This window comes from Rhamphochromis sp. 'chilingali', assembly GCF_963969265.1.
Source record: "Rhamphochromis sp. 'chilingali' genome assembly, chromosome: 15".
Taxonomy (NCBI): Eukaryota; Metazoa; Chordata; class Actinopteri; order Cichliformes; family Cichlidae; genus Rhamphochromis; species Rhamphochromis sp. 'chilingali'.
The window spans coordinates 30,481,586-30,499,536 of record NC_137942.1 but is presented as its reverse complement, the minus strand read 5'-3'; the positions used below and the strand labels follow the sequence as shown (position 1 = coordinate 30,499,536).

The window sequence follows — 17,951 nt, the reverse complement described above, 5'->3', positions numbered from 1 at the left end:
ATAGTTCTTTTATTATTGGCCAAACTGGGCTTCCATACATTTTATACATTGTCGTCAAAAGCGGGAGGAAAGTGACAGCACACCTGGATTATGAATTAGCAACTGGCCTGTGACGTAATGCCTCGTGACGAACTCGTAAGTCGTCGCGTATTTCCGACACTCCTCGCGCCTCTTGAGCGTGCCGTGCTGCTTGTATAACAGTAGCGGTACCAGTCGGTCCGGCGGAGCTGAAGGCTGGGATGGTGATGGCGACCGTCGGAGTCGGTGTCTTGCAGTCCGTTTGATTGAGGAAAACCAGAATATAAGCTGTGTGTGTGTGCAGCGCGAAGCCTGTATAATGGAAGGACGTGCCTTTCCCGAACAAGAACAGCTCCTACAGTTTTTGAGGAGGCTCAAGGAGGTTTTCGACGTCTGTGACGAGGATGCTGACGGCTTCATCCGGGTGGAGCACTTGATGGACCTCGGTCTTCAATTCGGTCAAGGAGACGAGGTGAGAGGCTGGAAGGGACTGGGTAACAAAGGACAAATAGCACATCTGCATTCATATTCGTATAATGTTTCCAATATGGTGAATCTGTAATACGTGGAGCTTTTAACAACAGACAACCTGTCCTGCTTATTAACAGTCACAGGTGTGTTAGAGGTGCCAGCAGCTTATTTGCTGCGGTATGACATAGGACAGGCTACAGGAGACTTGACATCCTCGGTGGTGGCTGACATGCTTTGTCTTGCGTTTCCCATTCACTTAAACTGTTCCAGCCTCACAACATTAGGAAAGCTGAAGACTGACGACAATGGGGGCATTACAGCCTCTGTAAAATTAGAAAGCCTAATAATGCAGCTTTACTGCTTATAGCTACACTTTTATCAATGATGAAGGTCTTCTGTAATCCCCCCTCCCCAATAGGGGTTAACTAATACATCAGTCTCAGTGGCTGTATAAAGTCAGTGCGGGGGAAAACAATTCTGAAATCTGATTTTTGCAGCATCATAAAATACATTGTTTAATACAGGTGCTCTGATTTTGTCAGGATAAGAAACATGTTTGGCTATTTTAAAAACATAGTATTGTACAATATTGTAATATTATCCTAGATACTGACTGTACTAATAGAAGAAAGTGGGCAAATGCAGGATCCTGAGCAGTGCTTTGTTCTCCAGTCTGAATGTTTAGACTGGAGTGAAGAATTTCATTTGTCATTTAAACCTTGATAAGAAACATACAAAGTGAAATGGCTTTACATTCTGTGTGCAAGATCAGATATCAGCGTGTTTGTGTTGTTCCTAAAACACTGTGATAAATGTCGCCCTGAAACCTTCACTGCAGCTAAACAGTTTGTCCACACCTGGGACGAGCGTGTTTAAGGGGATTATGCCAGAAGGCCGAGCCACACGTAGATTTCCACACATAGTTACCGTGATTAACCATCGATGAGCCTTGCTTCAGTGGTCAGAGTTGATCCTGGAGATGCACCATATCTTTGTCATGCTTCTGACCCGTTGAGCTGTCAGGGAGCAGCTAATGAAAAATGTGATGCTATGTAACATTTTATTACAGCCCCAAATATGTGAAGTGATGTAGTATTTTATCAAAGAGTATTTAATATTTTCTGTAGCAGAATTATATAATTTTCCATATTGGATGATGATTTTTGTGTGCCATGATAATAACCCCAAGCAGGGCTATAGTCCCGAACCAGGGACCTAACTATATATATATATATATATATATATATATATATATATATATACACACACACACACAGAGTAGATCTTCGATTTATTTAGAAATATGCTTGTTGTTGTTCAGGTTTACATAAATAAGAAAGCTATATAAATAATAACTGATGACTTTAAGCGGGCTTAGTCTGCAAGTGTTTCCAGTCCTTTGCTGATTGAGTTTACATATTTGAAAAGGTGGAGTGATGTCTGCTTGTGACTGTGGAGTTTTCTTTAAAGTGCAACAGCGGCTGAAAACCCAGGACACATCACTAAAAATAGCTCAGCCATGCTAAAATGAAGCTACTTCCTCATGTCGCTCCTCCCCTCGTGCACTTCCACTCATCTCTGTGCTTTGTCTCCATGGGAACGGGAGCTTCACTAGATCTCCGCAAGTGGATTGGTTGATTATTAAGTAATTAAATGATCTGCTCAGCTGCTCAAAACAACTCAGGAGAACACCAGCAGCTCTGCATTTCTGTTTGTTCCAGCAGCGTCTGTGGATCGTGGGTTATACACACATCCTGTATTATTTCATCATATTTTTGAAGACATATTTCTGTATGTTTTGTGTAGAAATTTACTGCTAAAGATGTACATTTTTATATTTTATCATCTAAAATAAACAAATCCTATTGTGCTCATTTCGACCATACACCTGCATGCCTCTTTATTAGGTATACCTCGTTACTACTGGGTTGGATGTCATTTTGCCTTCAGAACTCCCGTAATCCTGCATGGCATAGAATTATCAAGGTGCAGGAAACTCCATGTTGACATGATAATATCACACAGTTGCTACAGATCCCCTATTCCACCCCATCCCACGCTCTATTGGACTGATATCTGGTGACGGTGTAGGCCATTTAAGTGCAATAAACTCCCTGTCATGTTCAAGAAACCAGTTTGAAATTTGTGACTTGTGTTGCATTCTGCTGCTCATAAAGTAATGCACATGATCAGCAACAACTCTCAGGTACAATGTAGGATTTATGCTCAGTTGCTACTAAAGGGCCAAAAGTCTCATAAGAAAATATTCCCACACTATTAAACTACCAATACCAACCTGAAGGCAGTGCAGGATGGATCCATGCTTTCATGTTGTTTATACAAAATTATGAGCCTACAATCTGAACGTCACGATTCGACCAGGCAATATTCTTATGATCTTCTGCTGTCCAGTTTTGGTGAGTCTGTGTGAACCGTATCCAGACTTTCCTGTTCTTAGCTGGCAGGACTCAGGCCATCTGGCACAAACAACCCTGTATGTTTGGAATCACTTAAATCACATTGCTTTCCCATTGTGGTACTCGATTAGGACTTAAGCAGGCTGTCTTTATCACATGTCTAAACACATTGAACTGCTGCCGTTCGATCTGATCAGATTATTTGCATTGATGTTCAGTTTGAACAGCTGTATCTAAGTGGCTGGTGAGTGTATGTGCATGCAACACTAATGTAGCTTTTTCATTGATCTGCTTCTGACCATAGATAATATAAAGGAGAATGTACCTATAGTAACACTCAGAGACACTAACAGCACAGAGATGAGCATTTCTGTCATCGCCACTTTGGTCTTTGAAAAATAGACGTGATGAGTGAGAGATCGCTCTTAGTAAGATTATGCATGCTTTGGTTAATGATATGTAATTGAATATACTCCAGTTATCCTCTTTTTGACAATTAGAATGATCAGAATTTACAAAATGAACTTCATGTTTTATTCAGCATGACCCAAAACGATTGGTTTATTCTTTTCAATGCAATATGTGAAAAACATGCTCATTTTAATACATAGGCCACCAATACTTCATTGCTGTTGATTTCTTTTTATACATACGAAAACACCTGATATCTTTTCATCTATGTCCACTCAACATGGCAGACTAAACTATTCATCACTTTAATGTGGACACGGCCAACTGGGATCTGGTGAGCTCTCTATTCTATATTTAGACGTTACTTTCTTCCCTCCTCTCACTGTTCTCTGAAGCGTTGCACATTTCATGTTAAGTAGATGGACACCACTATGTGAAACAAGTGCGACATTTATTAGCACAGAATCCCTCTTGTCGCAGTCACTGGGTCTAATACGTTTCCTGGCTGAAAGCCTGACACTGAATCATTGTTGTTTTCCCCTTTGGCAGAATTATCTTCTCACTGTATGGTAAAAACTATTTTCAGACCAATTGGAAAGGTCTACCGCTGATGTACTGTGTTGTTAAATGTTTGTGAAACACAAAATCTGAGATATGAGAGCTGGCTGGCAAAGAGCACTCCACTCAGAGCTTTTATTTGGGGAAATTAAAAGCAGCATCCATAAACGTAATATGAATCCTTTTAGTTTATTAGCTTCTTGTACTTTTCTTTAGCCATTGAATACAATACTACATTTTATAGTCTTTGTAAAAACATGATATGAAATGTTTCAGCACTCTGAGCTGTATATTTCCATTTTCATCTCTCTTACTTTTTTATATTTTGCACGTTTGCACTATTTTAATGTACCCTGTAGTACTGTATGAAGGTACACGAATGAAAACTTATCTTTGTAAGGTACAGGAAGCGAAGCTAAAAGCGCCCCTAGTAGCAGCGCCCCTCTGTACCTAGTGACAGATCGAGGTACCTGTATAAGTACAATGAGGTGCTATATTTGTGTGGACTTGGTTCCCCAGTAGCCTCTCGTTGTCTTCCTTTGTTCTTGTTATTAGTTTGAGCTTGCAGCAGTCTCGTTACCCTGAGGTAAAATTAAATTATTGATAATTGTGTCAGGTTTGTGGTCTCGATCTAACTTTCCTCACATTTCTGATGCTACATAGAAAAAACACCTAATTTAAAAAAAAAGAAAAAAAAAAGAGTTTTAACCGTAATTTAAAGATGCCAAAGTAAGTTAGTGGGCTGCATTTCTAGTGTGCTCTGTTGGCTGCAGTCTGTATTTCTGTTTTGAGTATTTGTTCCTGAAGCTCTCTCCTGTCTAACCGTCCTGTGAGTGTCAGATCCACAGTGGCGCTACTTTCTGGTTTTGTACAAAATACTGTTGTCATGGTTTTATTATATACATGCATTGAGTTTTGTTGGCATTGGATGGACCTTTTTTGTCTTTTGGATTAAAGTTGAAAATGAGGACCCAAGAGAGCCTCTCGTGAATTCTAATGCTGTAAGAGGTTTGTAGTGTCTGGTTTCTGCTCGTGTGACATTAAAGAGTCTTCAGGTTTTTGAAGTCAAACCAGGTAGACAGCTGCTGACGTTTACATTTAATCCTCTGTGATAACGTGACACTGAACTCCAGGACGTGTCCGTTTGTGCTTCTATAGATGCTGACATAACACAACTTGTCCCACAGTATACCCTCAGCTCTTAACTGGTTATTTTAATCTTTTTTATCCTCACTGAGAAAGCTGAGAACAAGATCAAAGCCTGTGTCACAGAGTAGTTCCACCACTTTCCAGACCCGGAGCTATAATCCTCTTTTGACTTATTTCATCTTTGTGTCAACAGAACAGCGATCCTAAAAGCTTCTTTACTTTTACAAATAAAACTACAAATTTGTCACATTTTAGATTTTAGTTGTCAGAGTTGTCTCACTCCATTTGAGCCTCCAAGGGGCCACTCTGACATCTGACAGTCTATATCAGGGTAGTAGTAGTAGTACTGTCAGAGTACTCATTGTTGCATATGAGGATAAACATCCCAGATAATTTCTTTTTTCCAGGAAATTTTTCCTTTACAACATAGATTTTCAATTATTTTCATAAAATTTTTATATTTTTTATTTTTTTCAGTAATGTAGATACAAATAAATAGAAAAAAAGTGTTTTAAGTTCCATTTTGATGTATGAAGATAAAAAAAAAAACAGCCCTAATCTAAGGACATCAGTAATAGCTGTGCAGTTTATTATTAATTTTATGCAATAGGATGTTTCCTACTTTACCGTGGCTGGCATCTTCTGGAGGGGAAAACAGGGACTCGATACTTTTTATTCAGTCTGCCACTTTTTCCAGAAAAGTAGGATAAATCTGGAGTTCTTTGTGAAGTCGGCTGTTTGGTTTATGTAATCCGTAGTTACAGGCAGTCTTTGTGAACCTGGACCCTGGTGTCTCTTCAGACGCCTCTAACAGTAAAACGTGGTTGATGTACTTGTGTGAATCGTCTAATATTTTTCTATGCACACCTTTAAGATTTTTGCTGATGTCAGTTAACAAGGGTACGAGTTACCTTCTGTGTTTTTATTAAAGCGGGTTTCCTTTAGAAAAGGCTGACTTTACTTTTGTGTCTTGCAGGTGAAGAAGTTGACAAGGTACCTGGATCCTAACGCTCATGGGAAAATCAACTTCAAAGACTTTTGCCACGGAGTGTTTGCTATCAAAGGTGAGACATGGACTTTGATTGTCCTGCTCTCTGTCATGAGAAGATGTGTGAGCTTTGTAACTTTGTAACCTTGTCACATTTAGTTAAAGCTCGGTAAACTGTTTTCTACTATTTAGTTTTCTTGCTAAGCTAAGACAAACATCTGCTGACCTCACACTTGTGTTGTTTATACAGACATCATAGTGTTGTCAGCACTTTCATGTAACTGTCAGAATGGAAACAATCTGCTCCATACTCTTCTTCTAATGCTACATGGCCCATTTTACCTTGAAAATGACAAAAAGAGTTTGGATATTATAAAATGAAACATGTAAACATTGAAGATGATACCACTTTATTCACGTAGCTCAAATTACAACAAATATTCTTACTGGTTTTATTACAGAGGAAACATCTGCTTATGTTATTTCCCCTCTTATTATTTACTTTCCTCCCCACACTTGTCCTCCTAGGTTGTGAAGAAATAATGAAGATGACCGTGGGTCCTCGCAGCCATGCCTCCAGCCAGCCATCTGTCACAGACAATGGCTATATATACCAGGTGAATGGATCTTCAATGGTGCACATAATTCTGTGGCATGATGTGAAAACACACCCTGAAACGTCTCCGTTAATTCTGCAAATTATTTTAAAGACACTTTTTAAAGTTTTTGTAAACTCAGATGTCAGAGTGAAAGTGGACATTGTTTACATGGAGTGAAACAGCAATAATTCAGCAGTGAAGCTAAGATCATCGATAACTGTTCATTTAGAACAGTGTTTCTCAAGGTTTAGATTTATATTCATAATAAATGAAAATCACGAGGCACTGATTTCTTACCTAAACACCAGAGTTTAAGTGTCAAAAATATGATATAGTGACTGACTTTTCAGAAACAATTTTTTTTATATAAACCTGTACTGCTGGGCTTCCATACAGCTCTGAAGATGCTGCTGGTTCCTAGCATGTGTACTACCTTAAATATATCTCAATTATTTTTGTATCATAAATTTACTGTGTGAAATGTATGTTGCTGTGCGTGGCTGATTATGTCCCTCATAGAGATTAGCCTAACTGGATCGTTGCTTAGCAACAAGAGGATGAGCGAGACAAGAGCGAGACAAGAGCGAGACGGAGAGCGAGAGAGAGCAAGAGAGAGCGAGAGAGCCGAGGTGTGGTTTTGTCCCAGCTAAAGCTTCGCTGTGCTTTCTACATTACTGCTGGAGCTGCAGTCGTATTTATTTGTGTCTAAGCTCTGAGGACACTGAGCCTTCAGGCATTGGGAATACAGTAGATTTTTGTTTTTAGCTCCACCACAGCAGATGCATTCACACGTACACACTCATTAGTGTGATTTGTGACTTTGTATTGGAGATGAGTGAGATGGTGTCCACACTTATTTGGTAAGTTGCACGAATGTGTCAGACTAACTGATTTCTAACTTTTTGAAAGAGAAGATTAGTCCAATAAAGGAAAAGCACACAGACTGGCACAAAGCTTAAAGTTGTTTTTCATTTTATGTGGCGTTTCTGTGTGTGGATGAATTGGGATATATTATGTTATTTTGTGTGTATATATATATAAATATATATACATATGCTCCCACACCCCTTCATCACAGACAAAAATGTGTTTAATTAATGAGTGAAAGGTGGGTAGCAGTCCCTCAGATGCCATATTATGTCTGTCTTGTGTCTTTATATGTGAACATCCACAATCCAGCAGAATCCTAAGTAAGAACAGAGTATGGAGCCACTGCTTTTACTGGTAATGATGAGAAACTTGACTTTGTGTGTGTGAAAGAGCGCTTGGGTGTGACCTTGTCATGGTACTACAGTGGGGTTAAGCCAGACAGCAGCATGATTTATTAATAATATACTATCTGGGGCACGCTAACTCCCACATGATAAATCAGCCCAAGACACTACCTCAAATACAACTTCATCATATTCTGTTCAAATCATGAGAGCAGGTCAGAATACCAGCTGTACTGCTGTTTCTCTCTTAAAGCCGTCGCTTTGTGTCGCTGATTTAAACTCCCCTCTTTGCTTTAGTGATTTCTGGGGAAAATGTTTGGCTCACACCTAAAGCTAACCTTAATGCTAATCACAAAGGTCCAAACATTGGATATTGTTAGTAATATCCAATGTTTGGACAATTAAAGTCATCTTAAATATCTTGAGATCAAACTTAAACATCTGAAATTCTTTGAGTTTGTACGTCTCATACAGTTAGTATGTGATGGGGTATTGAAACAACAGTAGATTACAAGCAGAAACATTTTTAAATTTCTATTTAAACTGTGGTTTAACCCTTAAAACTTCATTGTTTGATTAAATCTGCTAAAATAAGCACAGGAAGGCAAGACTGATTTCTCTAAATAGCCTTTTAATAAATGTAGGCTGACATTCCTGGATCTTATTGCTGGATTCGTCTAAATGCAGTGGGATTCTTTCTAGTTTGAGGTCATCTTTGTATTAGGTTTCTTTTATTGATAGTATTTAGTTTTCTGTTTGTGTTGTTGCTGTTAATTCCTTTGTAATTTAAGTCTTGTCATTTTTGCCTTAATTTTTAGTTACTGGTGACCCTGAGCTTATTTTGGCTCCTCGTGTCTTATATCTAGTTGTCTTTCCCTTTCGTTACTTTATTGTGTGTGTATTTTGGCCTGTTTTCTTCCTTTAGCTACTTCCTGCCTTTACTTTGAAAGGTTCAGTTTTCCTGCCTCTCTTATTACCTGATTATTCTCAGCTGTGTTTTGTTCCCCAGCTGTTTTCATCGCCCCTCTTCACCTTTTGTGTTTTTACACACACAGTGGTTCATGACAGTTTCCTTGTAAGCAAGATTATAATCTTCGCATTTTTTATTTGAAATGTATATTTCTAAGAACTATATATTAAGATGCTGATGATCCGTTGTTCAGTGTAATCAGTGACTAGGCACTGTATCGGACTTGTATCTCATGCATGATTTTAGCTGTTCTTTGAATAACTGTTTACATGTGATTTTAGTAAACATCTCTGTGTGATGATGTGATTTTGAACTCAAGGGTTTCTGCTTTGAAATTGAAAAAAAAAATGTAAAGTTAACTTATAATTCAATTTGTCCTGTTGAAGCGATGCCTTGTGTTGAAGTGTCTAATGTGACTGTTACTTCTATTTCTGAAGTCCTGTAAAGTTCGATTTTTAATCCTAATTCACATAATTTTTCTTGTATGTTCAGAATGGTGAGGCAAAGCTTGGTCCTCCAATTATCATGTGTACACGGTCCTACCAGGAAAGCACGTGTGCTGATGGCGAGTGCGACATGGACAGCAGCACTGAAAATGGCAACAGCTCTGACTCGCTTCACCCAACACGGCAACGCAGGTCAGTCATAACCAGTCTGAGTTGGGACTTTAGGAAGACTTAGAATTTCTTTTGATTGTGGGTTTGTTTTTTTCCCCTTTAATTGTTTTGTTTTGGAATGCAACCCTAGCCGCCTGATTGGCTCAGCGTCTGCGCCCGTCATCTCTAGAGAGGAGCAGTTTGAAGACTACGGTGAAGGGGAGGATGTAGATTTTACTCCCAGCAGCCCTTGCCCTGAAGAAGAAACACGAACAAATGGTTTCTCAGATCTTGGATCCTCGCTTCCCTCCAGGTTGGTGTCTGATGAGAAGGAAGCACTCCCTTAATCGTATGCACACGCAGAATTACATACAAACATATCTTAAGACCCAGTTTTCATGCAGAAAAAGACAAATCAGACTTTTTGGCTGTTTGCTTGTCCTAAAGAGAAAAGCACAGGGCTGTTAACAATGGGCCTGTTTGATTTGAATGCAGTGCATTGTTTTAGACAGTACTGCAAGTTTTCTGAACCATGGCTTGAAAAAGTAGAGCAGGGGTGTCAAACTCAAATACACAGTGGGCCAAAGTTCAAAACTGGAACAAAGTCGCGGGCTAACGTTAATATTTATTGAAATATATTTATTCCTCCAGATTTAAGAATGAATCTTTTCTTATGGACTCAAACACGTTTTGCTGAAAAACTGAATATGGAACAAGCAAAGCTTAATACTAAACAATATATATATTAGCTGTATAATACCAGTAGGCCAGCTCTGATAGTATTTTTGGTATGGCTTCACGGGCCAAATGTAATTAGGCTGCGGGCCAAATTTGGCCCGCGGGCCACAGTTTGACACCTATGAAGTAGAGACTGGAAGATATTTCATTGACGCATGCCAATGTGCTCTGCAGACATTGCAAATATCTATAGCTAACAGCAAGAAGCTGACTTTCACTTTTTCAGACATGCTTATTTATATTTGATTATATATGTGGACATTAATCAATTCATTCTTTATAATTCCAGTGCTGGCCACACCCCTCAAAAGATGCGGCAGCTGTATAACAGTGAGCTGCTGGACATCTACTGTTCGCAGTGCTGCAAGAAAGTGAATCTACTCAATGACTTGGAGGCTCGACTGAGAAACCTCAAGGCCAACAGGTGGAGCACACATTCACTGATGTTCATTTCTGGGAGTGACCTGGAACTGTCTTCATCCTAAGACTGAATGAATTTCAGATTTTTAAAAAAGAAAAAATGGTGTGTGTTCATCATTGGGGTATCACACTACTCAGCCTTGAGCCCCGGGTCCAAGAGGACCAACGTGGCTACCATGCTAACCGTGGAACACCTGATTACCCTTTCAAGACAGGGAAGCACTTCCGAGTATGAGGCCTTCATTTTCAGTGAGAAAACGGTGGATTCGACCCTCTGGGATTAGATAGAGATGTTTCAAGTACGCTGCAGTCTTGTTCGTAAGACTGATGGTGTAGCATCAGTGCTAATGCAGGCAGGGAGGAGAGAGCTTAGCCTAAAAGATCAAGCTTTAATTTACCAGTCAGTATAGCACATTCGTACAGTTATCTATTTTTTTGGAGCTATTGGTAATGGTAATGACTCTTGCTGCCTCAGCATCGCCCTAATGTCACAAAGCTTGGATTAGCTGTCTTAGCCATCCAGCTAAATCCCCTCTTATTCATTCTTGGCATCAGATGCTGCATCCACATCAAAGGGTGAGCTCGAGTTGTTGCTATAGCAACTGTATCCCAATGTGGCGGGATGACTGGTTGTGAGTTTTTGTGTCTTGTGTGCGAACAGCAATACAGCTGAAACAAGAACACTGACTGTGGTTAAAACTGTATCGTATGGCAACCACAGAAGAACATTGTTTGAAACCACTGTGTGAATGAAAGCAGAGGTGTCATTGCACTAATTTTACTACCAGCAAATAGAGTTGTAGCAAAGGCTTTTGGATTATTAAAATGGATAGTTGAAGCCTGTGTTACTGTCAGTATGTGTGACTCGGTTCCTCTCCTGTTTTTTCAGTCCTAACAGGAAGATTTCCAGCACGGCATTTGGACGGTGAGTGACCTGACGTTCTTACAAAGCGCCTTTTTAAATTCTTGCTGCTCTAAATCATCTGTGCACTGTAGATATCATAAACTGTTGCTTAGTTTTGGCATCTTTCTCGTTACAATATAAAAAATGCAGCCACTGAAGAACATGGTGGTAGTAGACACTAATGCAAAGCATATACGGGATTTACATGTTTATGCAGTGTAAATATGATGTCTCCTGTTTCTCGGGTGTTTTCTCTCTCCCTGCAGTCAGCTGTTCCAGGCCAATCACAGCGTGTTTGGGTCCAGTCAGGGCAGCAGCACAGAGGATCTGTTCACAGACAGTATCGACTCCTGTGACCTTGACATCACAGAGAAAGTAAACACATAATAATCTTCACCTGCTGGATGATCCTCTAGCTCATAGCACATCTCCAGAGCAGAACAAGGACTACTGTCACAAACTAAGAGTCTAACTGGTGAAGCAGCAGCCTCGTTTTAGCTAATGAAAAATAAAAACAATGCTGAAATAAATTGAAGTCTGTGAGGTGGGGAAAATAGTGTTGGTGTGTAGGAGGATGGATCAATTTAAAACGGGCGATTAATCTCCTGTTAACAACGAGCTGTGTAGAGGCATACTGGGAATGTCTGTATGCAAATGAAGAAGATGCTCTTTAACCTTTAGGCCTTACCTGTGTGATGTGTCACTCAGGTCAGCTACCTGGAGAAAAAGGTGACCGAACTGGAAAGTGACAGTCTGGCCAACAATGACCTCAAGTCTAAACTCAAGCATGACAACACCCACCTTGTGCACAGGTAAGAATACTTGAGCTGAGTGGGTGCTTTGGCTGGGTTTGGTTCCTGTACAAAAAGGCGTGGTGTTTATTTTCATACAAATAACATTAATTGCACCTGTTTGATCATTCTTTACAAGTGGTGCAGATATGAGATATATGTGATGTGAATTAGTCCATAGATCTTATATAAACCTGTGCAGCATTTTGGTTCTAGCTGACTAGTCTGTACCAGTCTGAATGACCTCTGTGTTTTTGCTTCCAAGGGTTCATGAGCTAGAGGAGCAGGTGAAGGATGCAGAGACAAAGTCTGCAGAGAGTCTCAAAGAAGAGGTGAAGAAACACCGGGAGGCTTACACCAAGATGGAGAGAGATAGAAACACAGAGATAGAGCTGCTCTGTAACAGGTAAACTAACCAGCAATTTACCTGAAGGGAAGTTTCCCCCATAATCCAACTCCTAAACAAGCTGGTGCTAGATTTGGCTCTGATACAAGATCAACTACACATCTGCTGTTAAGGCAGGCATTCTGTAACCATAAACTACCACAGACACTGATTGGCTGTAGGTCTCATGAAATGAAACTGCTGTTAGCCTTGTTACCCTGCCGTTGCCTGCTATTAAGACAGGAAATAAGGAAATGTGCAGCGCAAATTTACAAGCTGCTGTGCTGATCAAAGACGGTCAGCGTTCTGGCACTTTAAAAACACCAAGCCTTACTCATGTCTTTTAACCTCCTAGGGCCTGGCGTCCATATATGTGGACATCACATTTTGGGTTGTCAGGCCCTTGTAGAGCCCTTGTGCTCTACAAGGGCCTAATATCCGCTTACAGGGACATTATACTGCCACTTCTATCAACATTTAAAACAAATGTCCTCATTTTTGGATCTCATTTTTCTCAGAAACAAAAATCTGGTAAAAAAACAATACAAAACAGGTAATTCTTTTTATATTCATCAGGTCTCAATCAGCCCAAATAGCAAAGAGAAATTGAAAATGCATGCCATGAAAGAGTTCAGGTCTTAGGAGGTTAAAGTTCACTGGGGTACCTGTGATACCAAACTAAAGCTGTTTGCGTTTGTTCACCCTAAGGTTACAGCAGTTAGAAGAAGAGAATACAGAGATGAAGTTGAATGTGTGCAGACTCAAGTCTCAGACTGAAAAAATGGATCAGGTATGCTGAAGTATCTTCCTGTGTTATCATGATGTAATCCTTTTATTATTTTATATAAACTTCATGAGTAGTTTCACCTTGACAAGCTTTTTTCTTTTAGTTTGTCTGTACTCATCTTGGTTGCTGCTAGGTTTCCATATCTCAAATGTTGCGAATTTTCCTACATATATCATAAAAACATGAGTGTTTCTTTTTCTCAGCCACTGTTTCCTGACTTGTGTATTTTGCAGGAGAAGCAGAGGGTGACAGACAAACTGGAGGACACTAGTTTGAGGCTGAAAGATGAGATGGACCTGTACAGGAAGATAATGGACAAGCTCTGGCAAAACCGCCACGAGTTTCAGAAGGAAAAAGAGTCCATGCAGGAGGTGAGACACTCCTCCCAGGCAATCATTTCTATGAAAATAACTTCATTTCCCACTGTAGTCACCAGGTAAGATAAGAAAAGGTTAATGTGGAACATGTTAGAGTTGTTTGACCGACTGTTTTGTCTGCAGCTGATTGATGATCTCCGTCGGGAGCTCGAGTATCTGCAGTTGTTTAAACTGGAGATGGAACATCCTGGGAAAGGCAAGGGGCTGTCTGAGTTCAACGCCAAAACCAGGGAGATGGAAATGGAACATGAAGTGAAGAGACTGAAACAGGTCCACACAGAACACACTCATCCTTGTTCTTCCTCATTGCAGAAAAGACTTTCTCTTCTACTTTTAATTCCACAATGGTCAGATTTGTGTCATTTCATTTATTTCTATTTAATCCACACAAAAAATAAATTCTTGAAACATGCATATATCCAAACAAGGAGCTGCTTGAGCCCCGTTAATGTGTATTGGGAAGTAGCATACTGAAGTAGAACTCCCAAACCTGTGTTGATACACTGATGGATCGCTCAGTCCTGCTAACTTTACTTTGCTGTGTAAAAGTCCCATTCTGACCACCTGTAACGTGCGCTCCATTTCGTAACTGCTCTCACATCAATTTCGGTTTCAAACTTTTATGTTTATGTTGAGCTGCAGAGAAGCCAAATATTAGTCTTTAGTTGTAAAGTCCACAGCAAGCCCAAAGGCGCTTTGTCAGGTCAGAAATGCTCTCTGTTGTGTCCTTGTCTGTTTTTCTCTTCCCAACAGTCACAGGGTAATCTCCAGTGTTGGGCAAGTTACTTTGAAAAAGTAATTAGTTGTAGTTACTTTTTTGAAGAAGTAACTAGTAACTTAGTTACAATATTATAAAAGTAACTAATTACTAGGAAAAGTAACTATTGCGTTATGGTTAACCCTCTGGGGTGGCTGTTTTTGACTACTTTTGATTTTACCGCTTTAAAAAGTGTTTACCTCGCCTTGTTTGGTATCGTTCTTTTCAGCACAACCTCACATGTCTGAATTTACAGTTTGTTTGTTTTTTCATTTTGAAATACTGCATTAGCACAATTGATCCGAAATCAGACAAAAAACAGAGTAGAAAAAAAGTTGCATTTTTTACTGTAGCAACCACAAACGAATCATTTTCATAATTTGAAATGCAAATATACATTGTAAACTTTACAAATCTATGCACAAGTTTTGCAAACCACAAAGTTGTATGCAGCTATTTACCTAAAAAAAAATTAACCATTTCAAACTATTTACAGAACAATCAGGTGTTCTACATCAATCTAGATGCCACACAAACTATTTGTGCAAAAATAATTTCTGTCCACCATGAGATAAAGGAGAACATCACAGGCCTGATACCTGCAGGCCTGACAACAGGTGTATCACTCGTCCTGTTTTCTACCTGGAGACAGCGTTTATACTGTTATCTGCCTTTGGTGGCTTTATGGCAGCAACTCATTGTTCTGACACACACAGCAAAACTATCCACTACACTACACACTAACTGGGATTTGCTATGTCATCTTGAATTGGTCATGTGATTGGTTTAACCATGACTGCTCTATTCTTTCTCAGCCAATCAGCAGTACCTGTGTGATTGTTTCGCGCCCCCCCCCCCCCCCCCCATATCTCCCAGTAAGCTGAAGACAGCTTCAACAGTCTGTGTTGAAAAATAGTTACTGAAAAAAGTAACACCGTTACTTTTAACGCCATTATTCCCATCACTGGTAATGACCATTCATTTGGGCTACCCTGCATTTCCCTGTTAATACCCAGTTTTGCCAAACTGGCATTGGCCAGCGGTGGTTTCATACTTGATTAAATCATTAAAACAATATTTTCATGAAGTAAAAATCTTCCTTTCAACTCAGAAAAATTGAAGAGAAACCCAAGTGTATGTGATGTTTGGAGGGAGAGTGAGACATACACCCACAGTCAAAGGCAGGCAATCCTAATCACATGTAATGGATATGGCTCGGTTATATTTGTGAGATTTTTCAAGCTCACTGCTTTCTCAAATTCACACACACATCGAGTCAGGACCGGGTCCTTTGTGTCTGTAGGAGAACCACAAGCTGCGCGATCAAAACGACGACCTGAACGCTCAGATTCTCAGTCTGAGCTTGTACGAGGCCAAGAACCTGTTCTCCTGTCAAACCAAGGCCCAGTGCCTGGCAGCTGAGATTGACAACGCTTCCAGAGATGAGGTTGGTCTGTTACTGCTGGTTGGATGAAATGGTTATTCTTGATATAACTGCGCTTGTAATGCATTCCTCTTCTCGCTCAGCTTGTGGATGCTTTGAAGGAGCAGGAGGAGATCAACCTGCGTCTGAGGCAGTACATGGACAAAATCATTTTGGCCATTCTCGACCACAATCCTTCCATCCTGGAGATCAAGAATTAAACACAATGCACATTTGTATTAGTGAAGCTGTGCTGATCTACCGTTACCTTTAGTCCGTAAAGTTGTAATCCATAACATTCCTGTCCTGGCTGAAGCTGATGGAGCTGCTTACGCTACAGACAAACACATTCGCATTGTTCACTCAGTGATGTTTTTTTTCACAGATATTGTGCACGTTTGGTCCCCCCTGTGAGATGTAAATCTTAAGCTGCAGTACAAAATGCAGGAAATGTTCTGTTGGTGGACATAAATATTTTTTCCTGCTGAACTGCAGCAAACAGTTCACATTAAAGCTTTCCTGCATTTCAGCATCAACTCTTTGGGTATCATTGCTTTTACTTGGAAGGTGACACTAACCCTGGATATTTAATCCCTTTAATGTGTGACCACTTTGAATCTGGTAACACATTTTAATGTGTGGATGTTACCACAAATTACTGATAATGCAATAAATGGGCAGTTTTTGGTTTGGGTACAATCAGAATCTGATGTCACTAAAAAGTTAAGGATTACAACTTTACATTGCAGCTAACATTCTGAATGTTTGACACTTGCACACAAATGTATGTACATTACCACAGCAGCTGGTCTCCACATCCACCCGAAGTAAACTCCTCTTTATAAGGAATCACTGTAGAGCAACTTTGCCATTTTAATCTTATCCACCGATGTTTATCACTGTATGTTTGAAAGTACATAAAAGAAAAGCATCTTTCCTGTATGTTATGTAATTTGGACAACTGTCTTTGACTCACAGGCACCAAGTGGAAAACAGATTTAAGAAGTGAAGCAAATAAAATGGGAAGGTGAACCGTTTCTGTAGTAAAATCAGAAACGAGTTGTTCTGTAGAGATTGTAGATAGCTACACAGTACATGAACACTGATGTAAGCCTTTCTGGTGACACTCAACTTTTCAGTTCTTGTGATCATTTGATTGCGTTTCTAACCCTTTAATTTAGCTGTTTGAACACAGCCGAATGTTTACATTGAACCATATGCTTTTATATCGGTTTTCAGTAGTAGTTCCAAATGTTAATGTCACTAACTACATGAAGCCTTTGCTTTCTGAAGACTTTTCACTATAGAGATATTTAAAGGTGCCAATGAACAGAATTATGTGCCAAATCATTTGTTTTCCACAAATAATCTAGTAGATGAAGAGCATCATACTGCAGAGCTGGATGGCTTACATGTACTTGTATATTAGCCAAATTAGCATGTGTATCTATGAATCCAGAACTGTAACATGCATTTATTAATAAATGTGTAGAAATGTGCGCACATCATAAAAACTGCAAGTCCAGATCGTGTCGTGCTGTTCTGATCTGAGCTTATTCCAAATTTTCTCACCAAATATGAAAATATTCAGGTTCAGGAAATTGTATTTAGCTTTGCAAGGAAATGAATACATGTGACACATGTGGTGAAGCTCGAGGATTTTAACAGTGTGAACTAATGATGTTCTTTGCATTGAATATAGATTACAAGAAAACTCTGTGGGGCACCTTTAAAATCAGGTTCTGCACTGTAGCCCAACTATGAAAGCACATAGCACGTGATATAGTAACACACTTGTTTCGTAGGCAAAGTTTATATACCTGGAACAATGATTTTAAAATAGGGTGTAAACATTCTTGTTCTGTCAAAATTCACATGTTCACATTGATTTCTTTTATTTTTGTACCACACATGGAGCAATGGGTGACTAGATGTGTAAATAAAATCCATTCGCTTAGCACCACAAAGTTGGTCCTGG

General features: G+C 39.6%; 1 protein-coding gene across 1 annotated transcript; it reads left to right on the top strand.

The window, feature by feature from the left end:
- The first annotated feature begins 117 nt into the window (after positions 1-117).
- Positions 118-17,927, top strand: rab11fip4a (RAB11 family interacting protein 4 (class II) a). Its single transcript, XM_080904814.1, has 15 exons — positions 118-490; positions 6,001-6,088; positions 6,541-6,629; positions 9,288-9,433; positions 9,543-9,704; positions 10,419-10,553; positions 11,439-11,474; positions 11,720-11,828; positions 12,162-12,265; positions 12,510-12,650; positions 13,338-13,419; positions 13,650-13,787; positions 13,917-14,063; positions 15,854-15,997; positions 16,078-17,927. Exons 1-15 carry the CDS (start codon positions 338-340, stop codon positions 16,192-16,194), a joined length of 1,791 nt encoding a protein of 596 aa, XP_080760940.1. The 5' UTR covers positions 118-337; the 3' UTR covers positions 16,195-17,927.
- Positions 17,928-17,951: the final 24 nt, after the last annotated feature.

Excerpts from the sequence above, each read along its gene's own strand:
- rab11fip4a (XM_080904814.1), top strand. The coding sequence starts at position 338 with ATGGAAGGACGTGCCTTTCCCGAACAAGAACAGCTCCTACAGTTTTTG. Across the intron at positions 6,630-9,287 it reads ACAATGGCTATATATACCAG|AATGGTGAGGCAAAGCTTGG; the intron begins GTGAATGGATCT and ends TTGTATGTTCAG. Across the intron at positions 15,998-16,077 it reads ACAACGCTTCCAGAGATGAG|CTTGTGGATGCTTTGAAGGA; the intron begins GTTGGTCTGTTA and ends CTTCTCGCTCAG.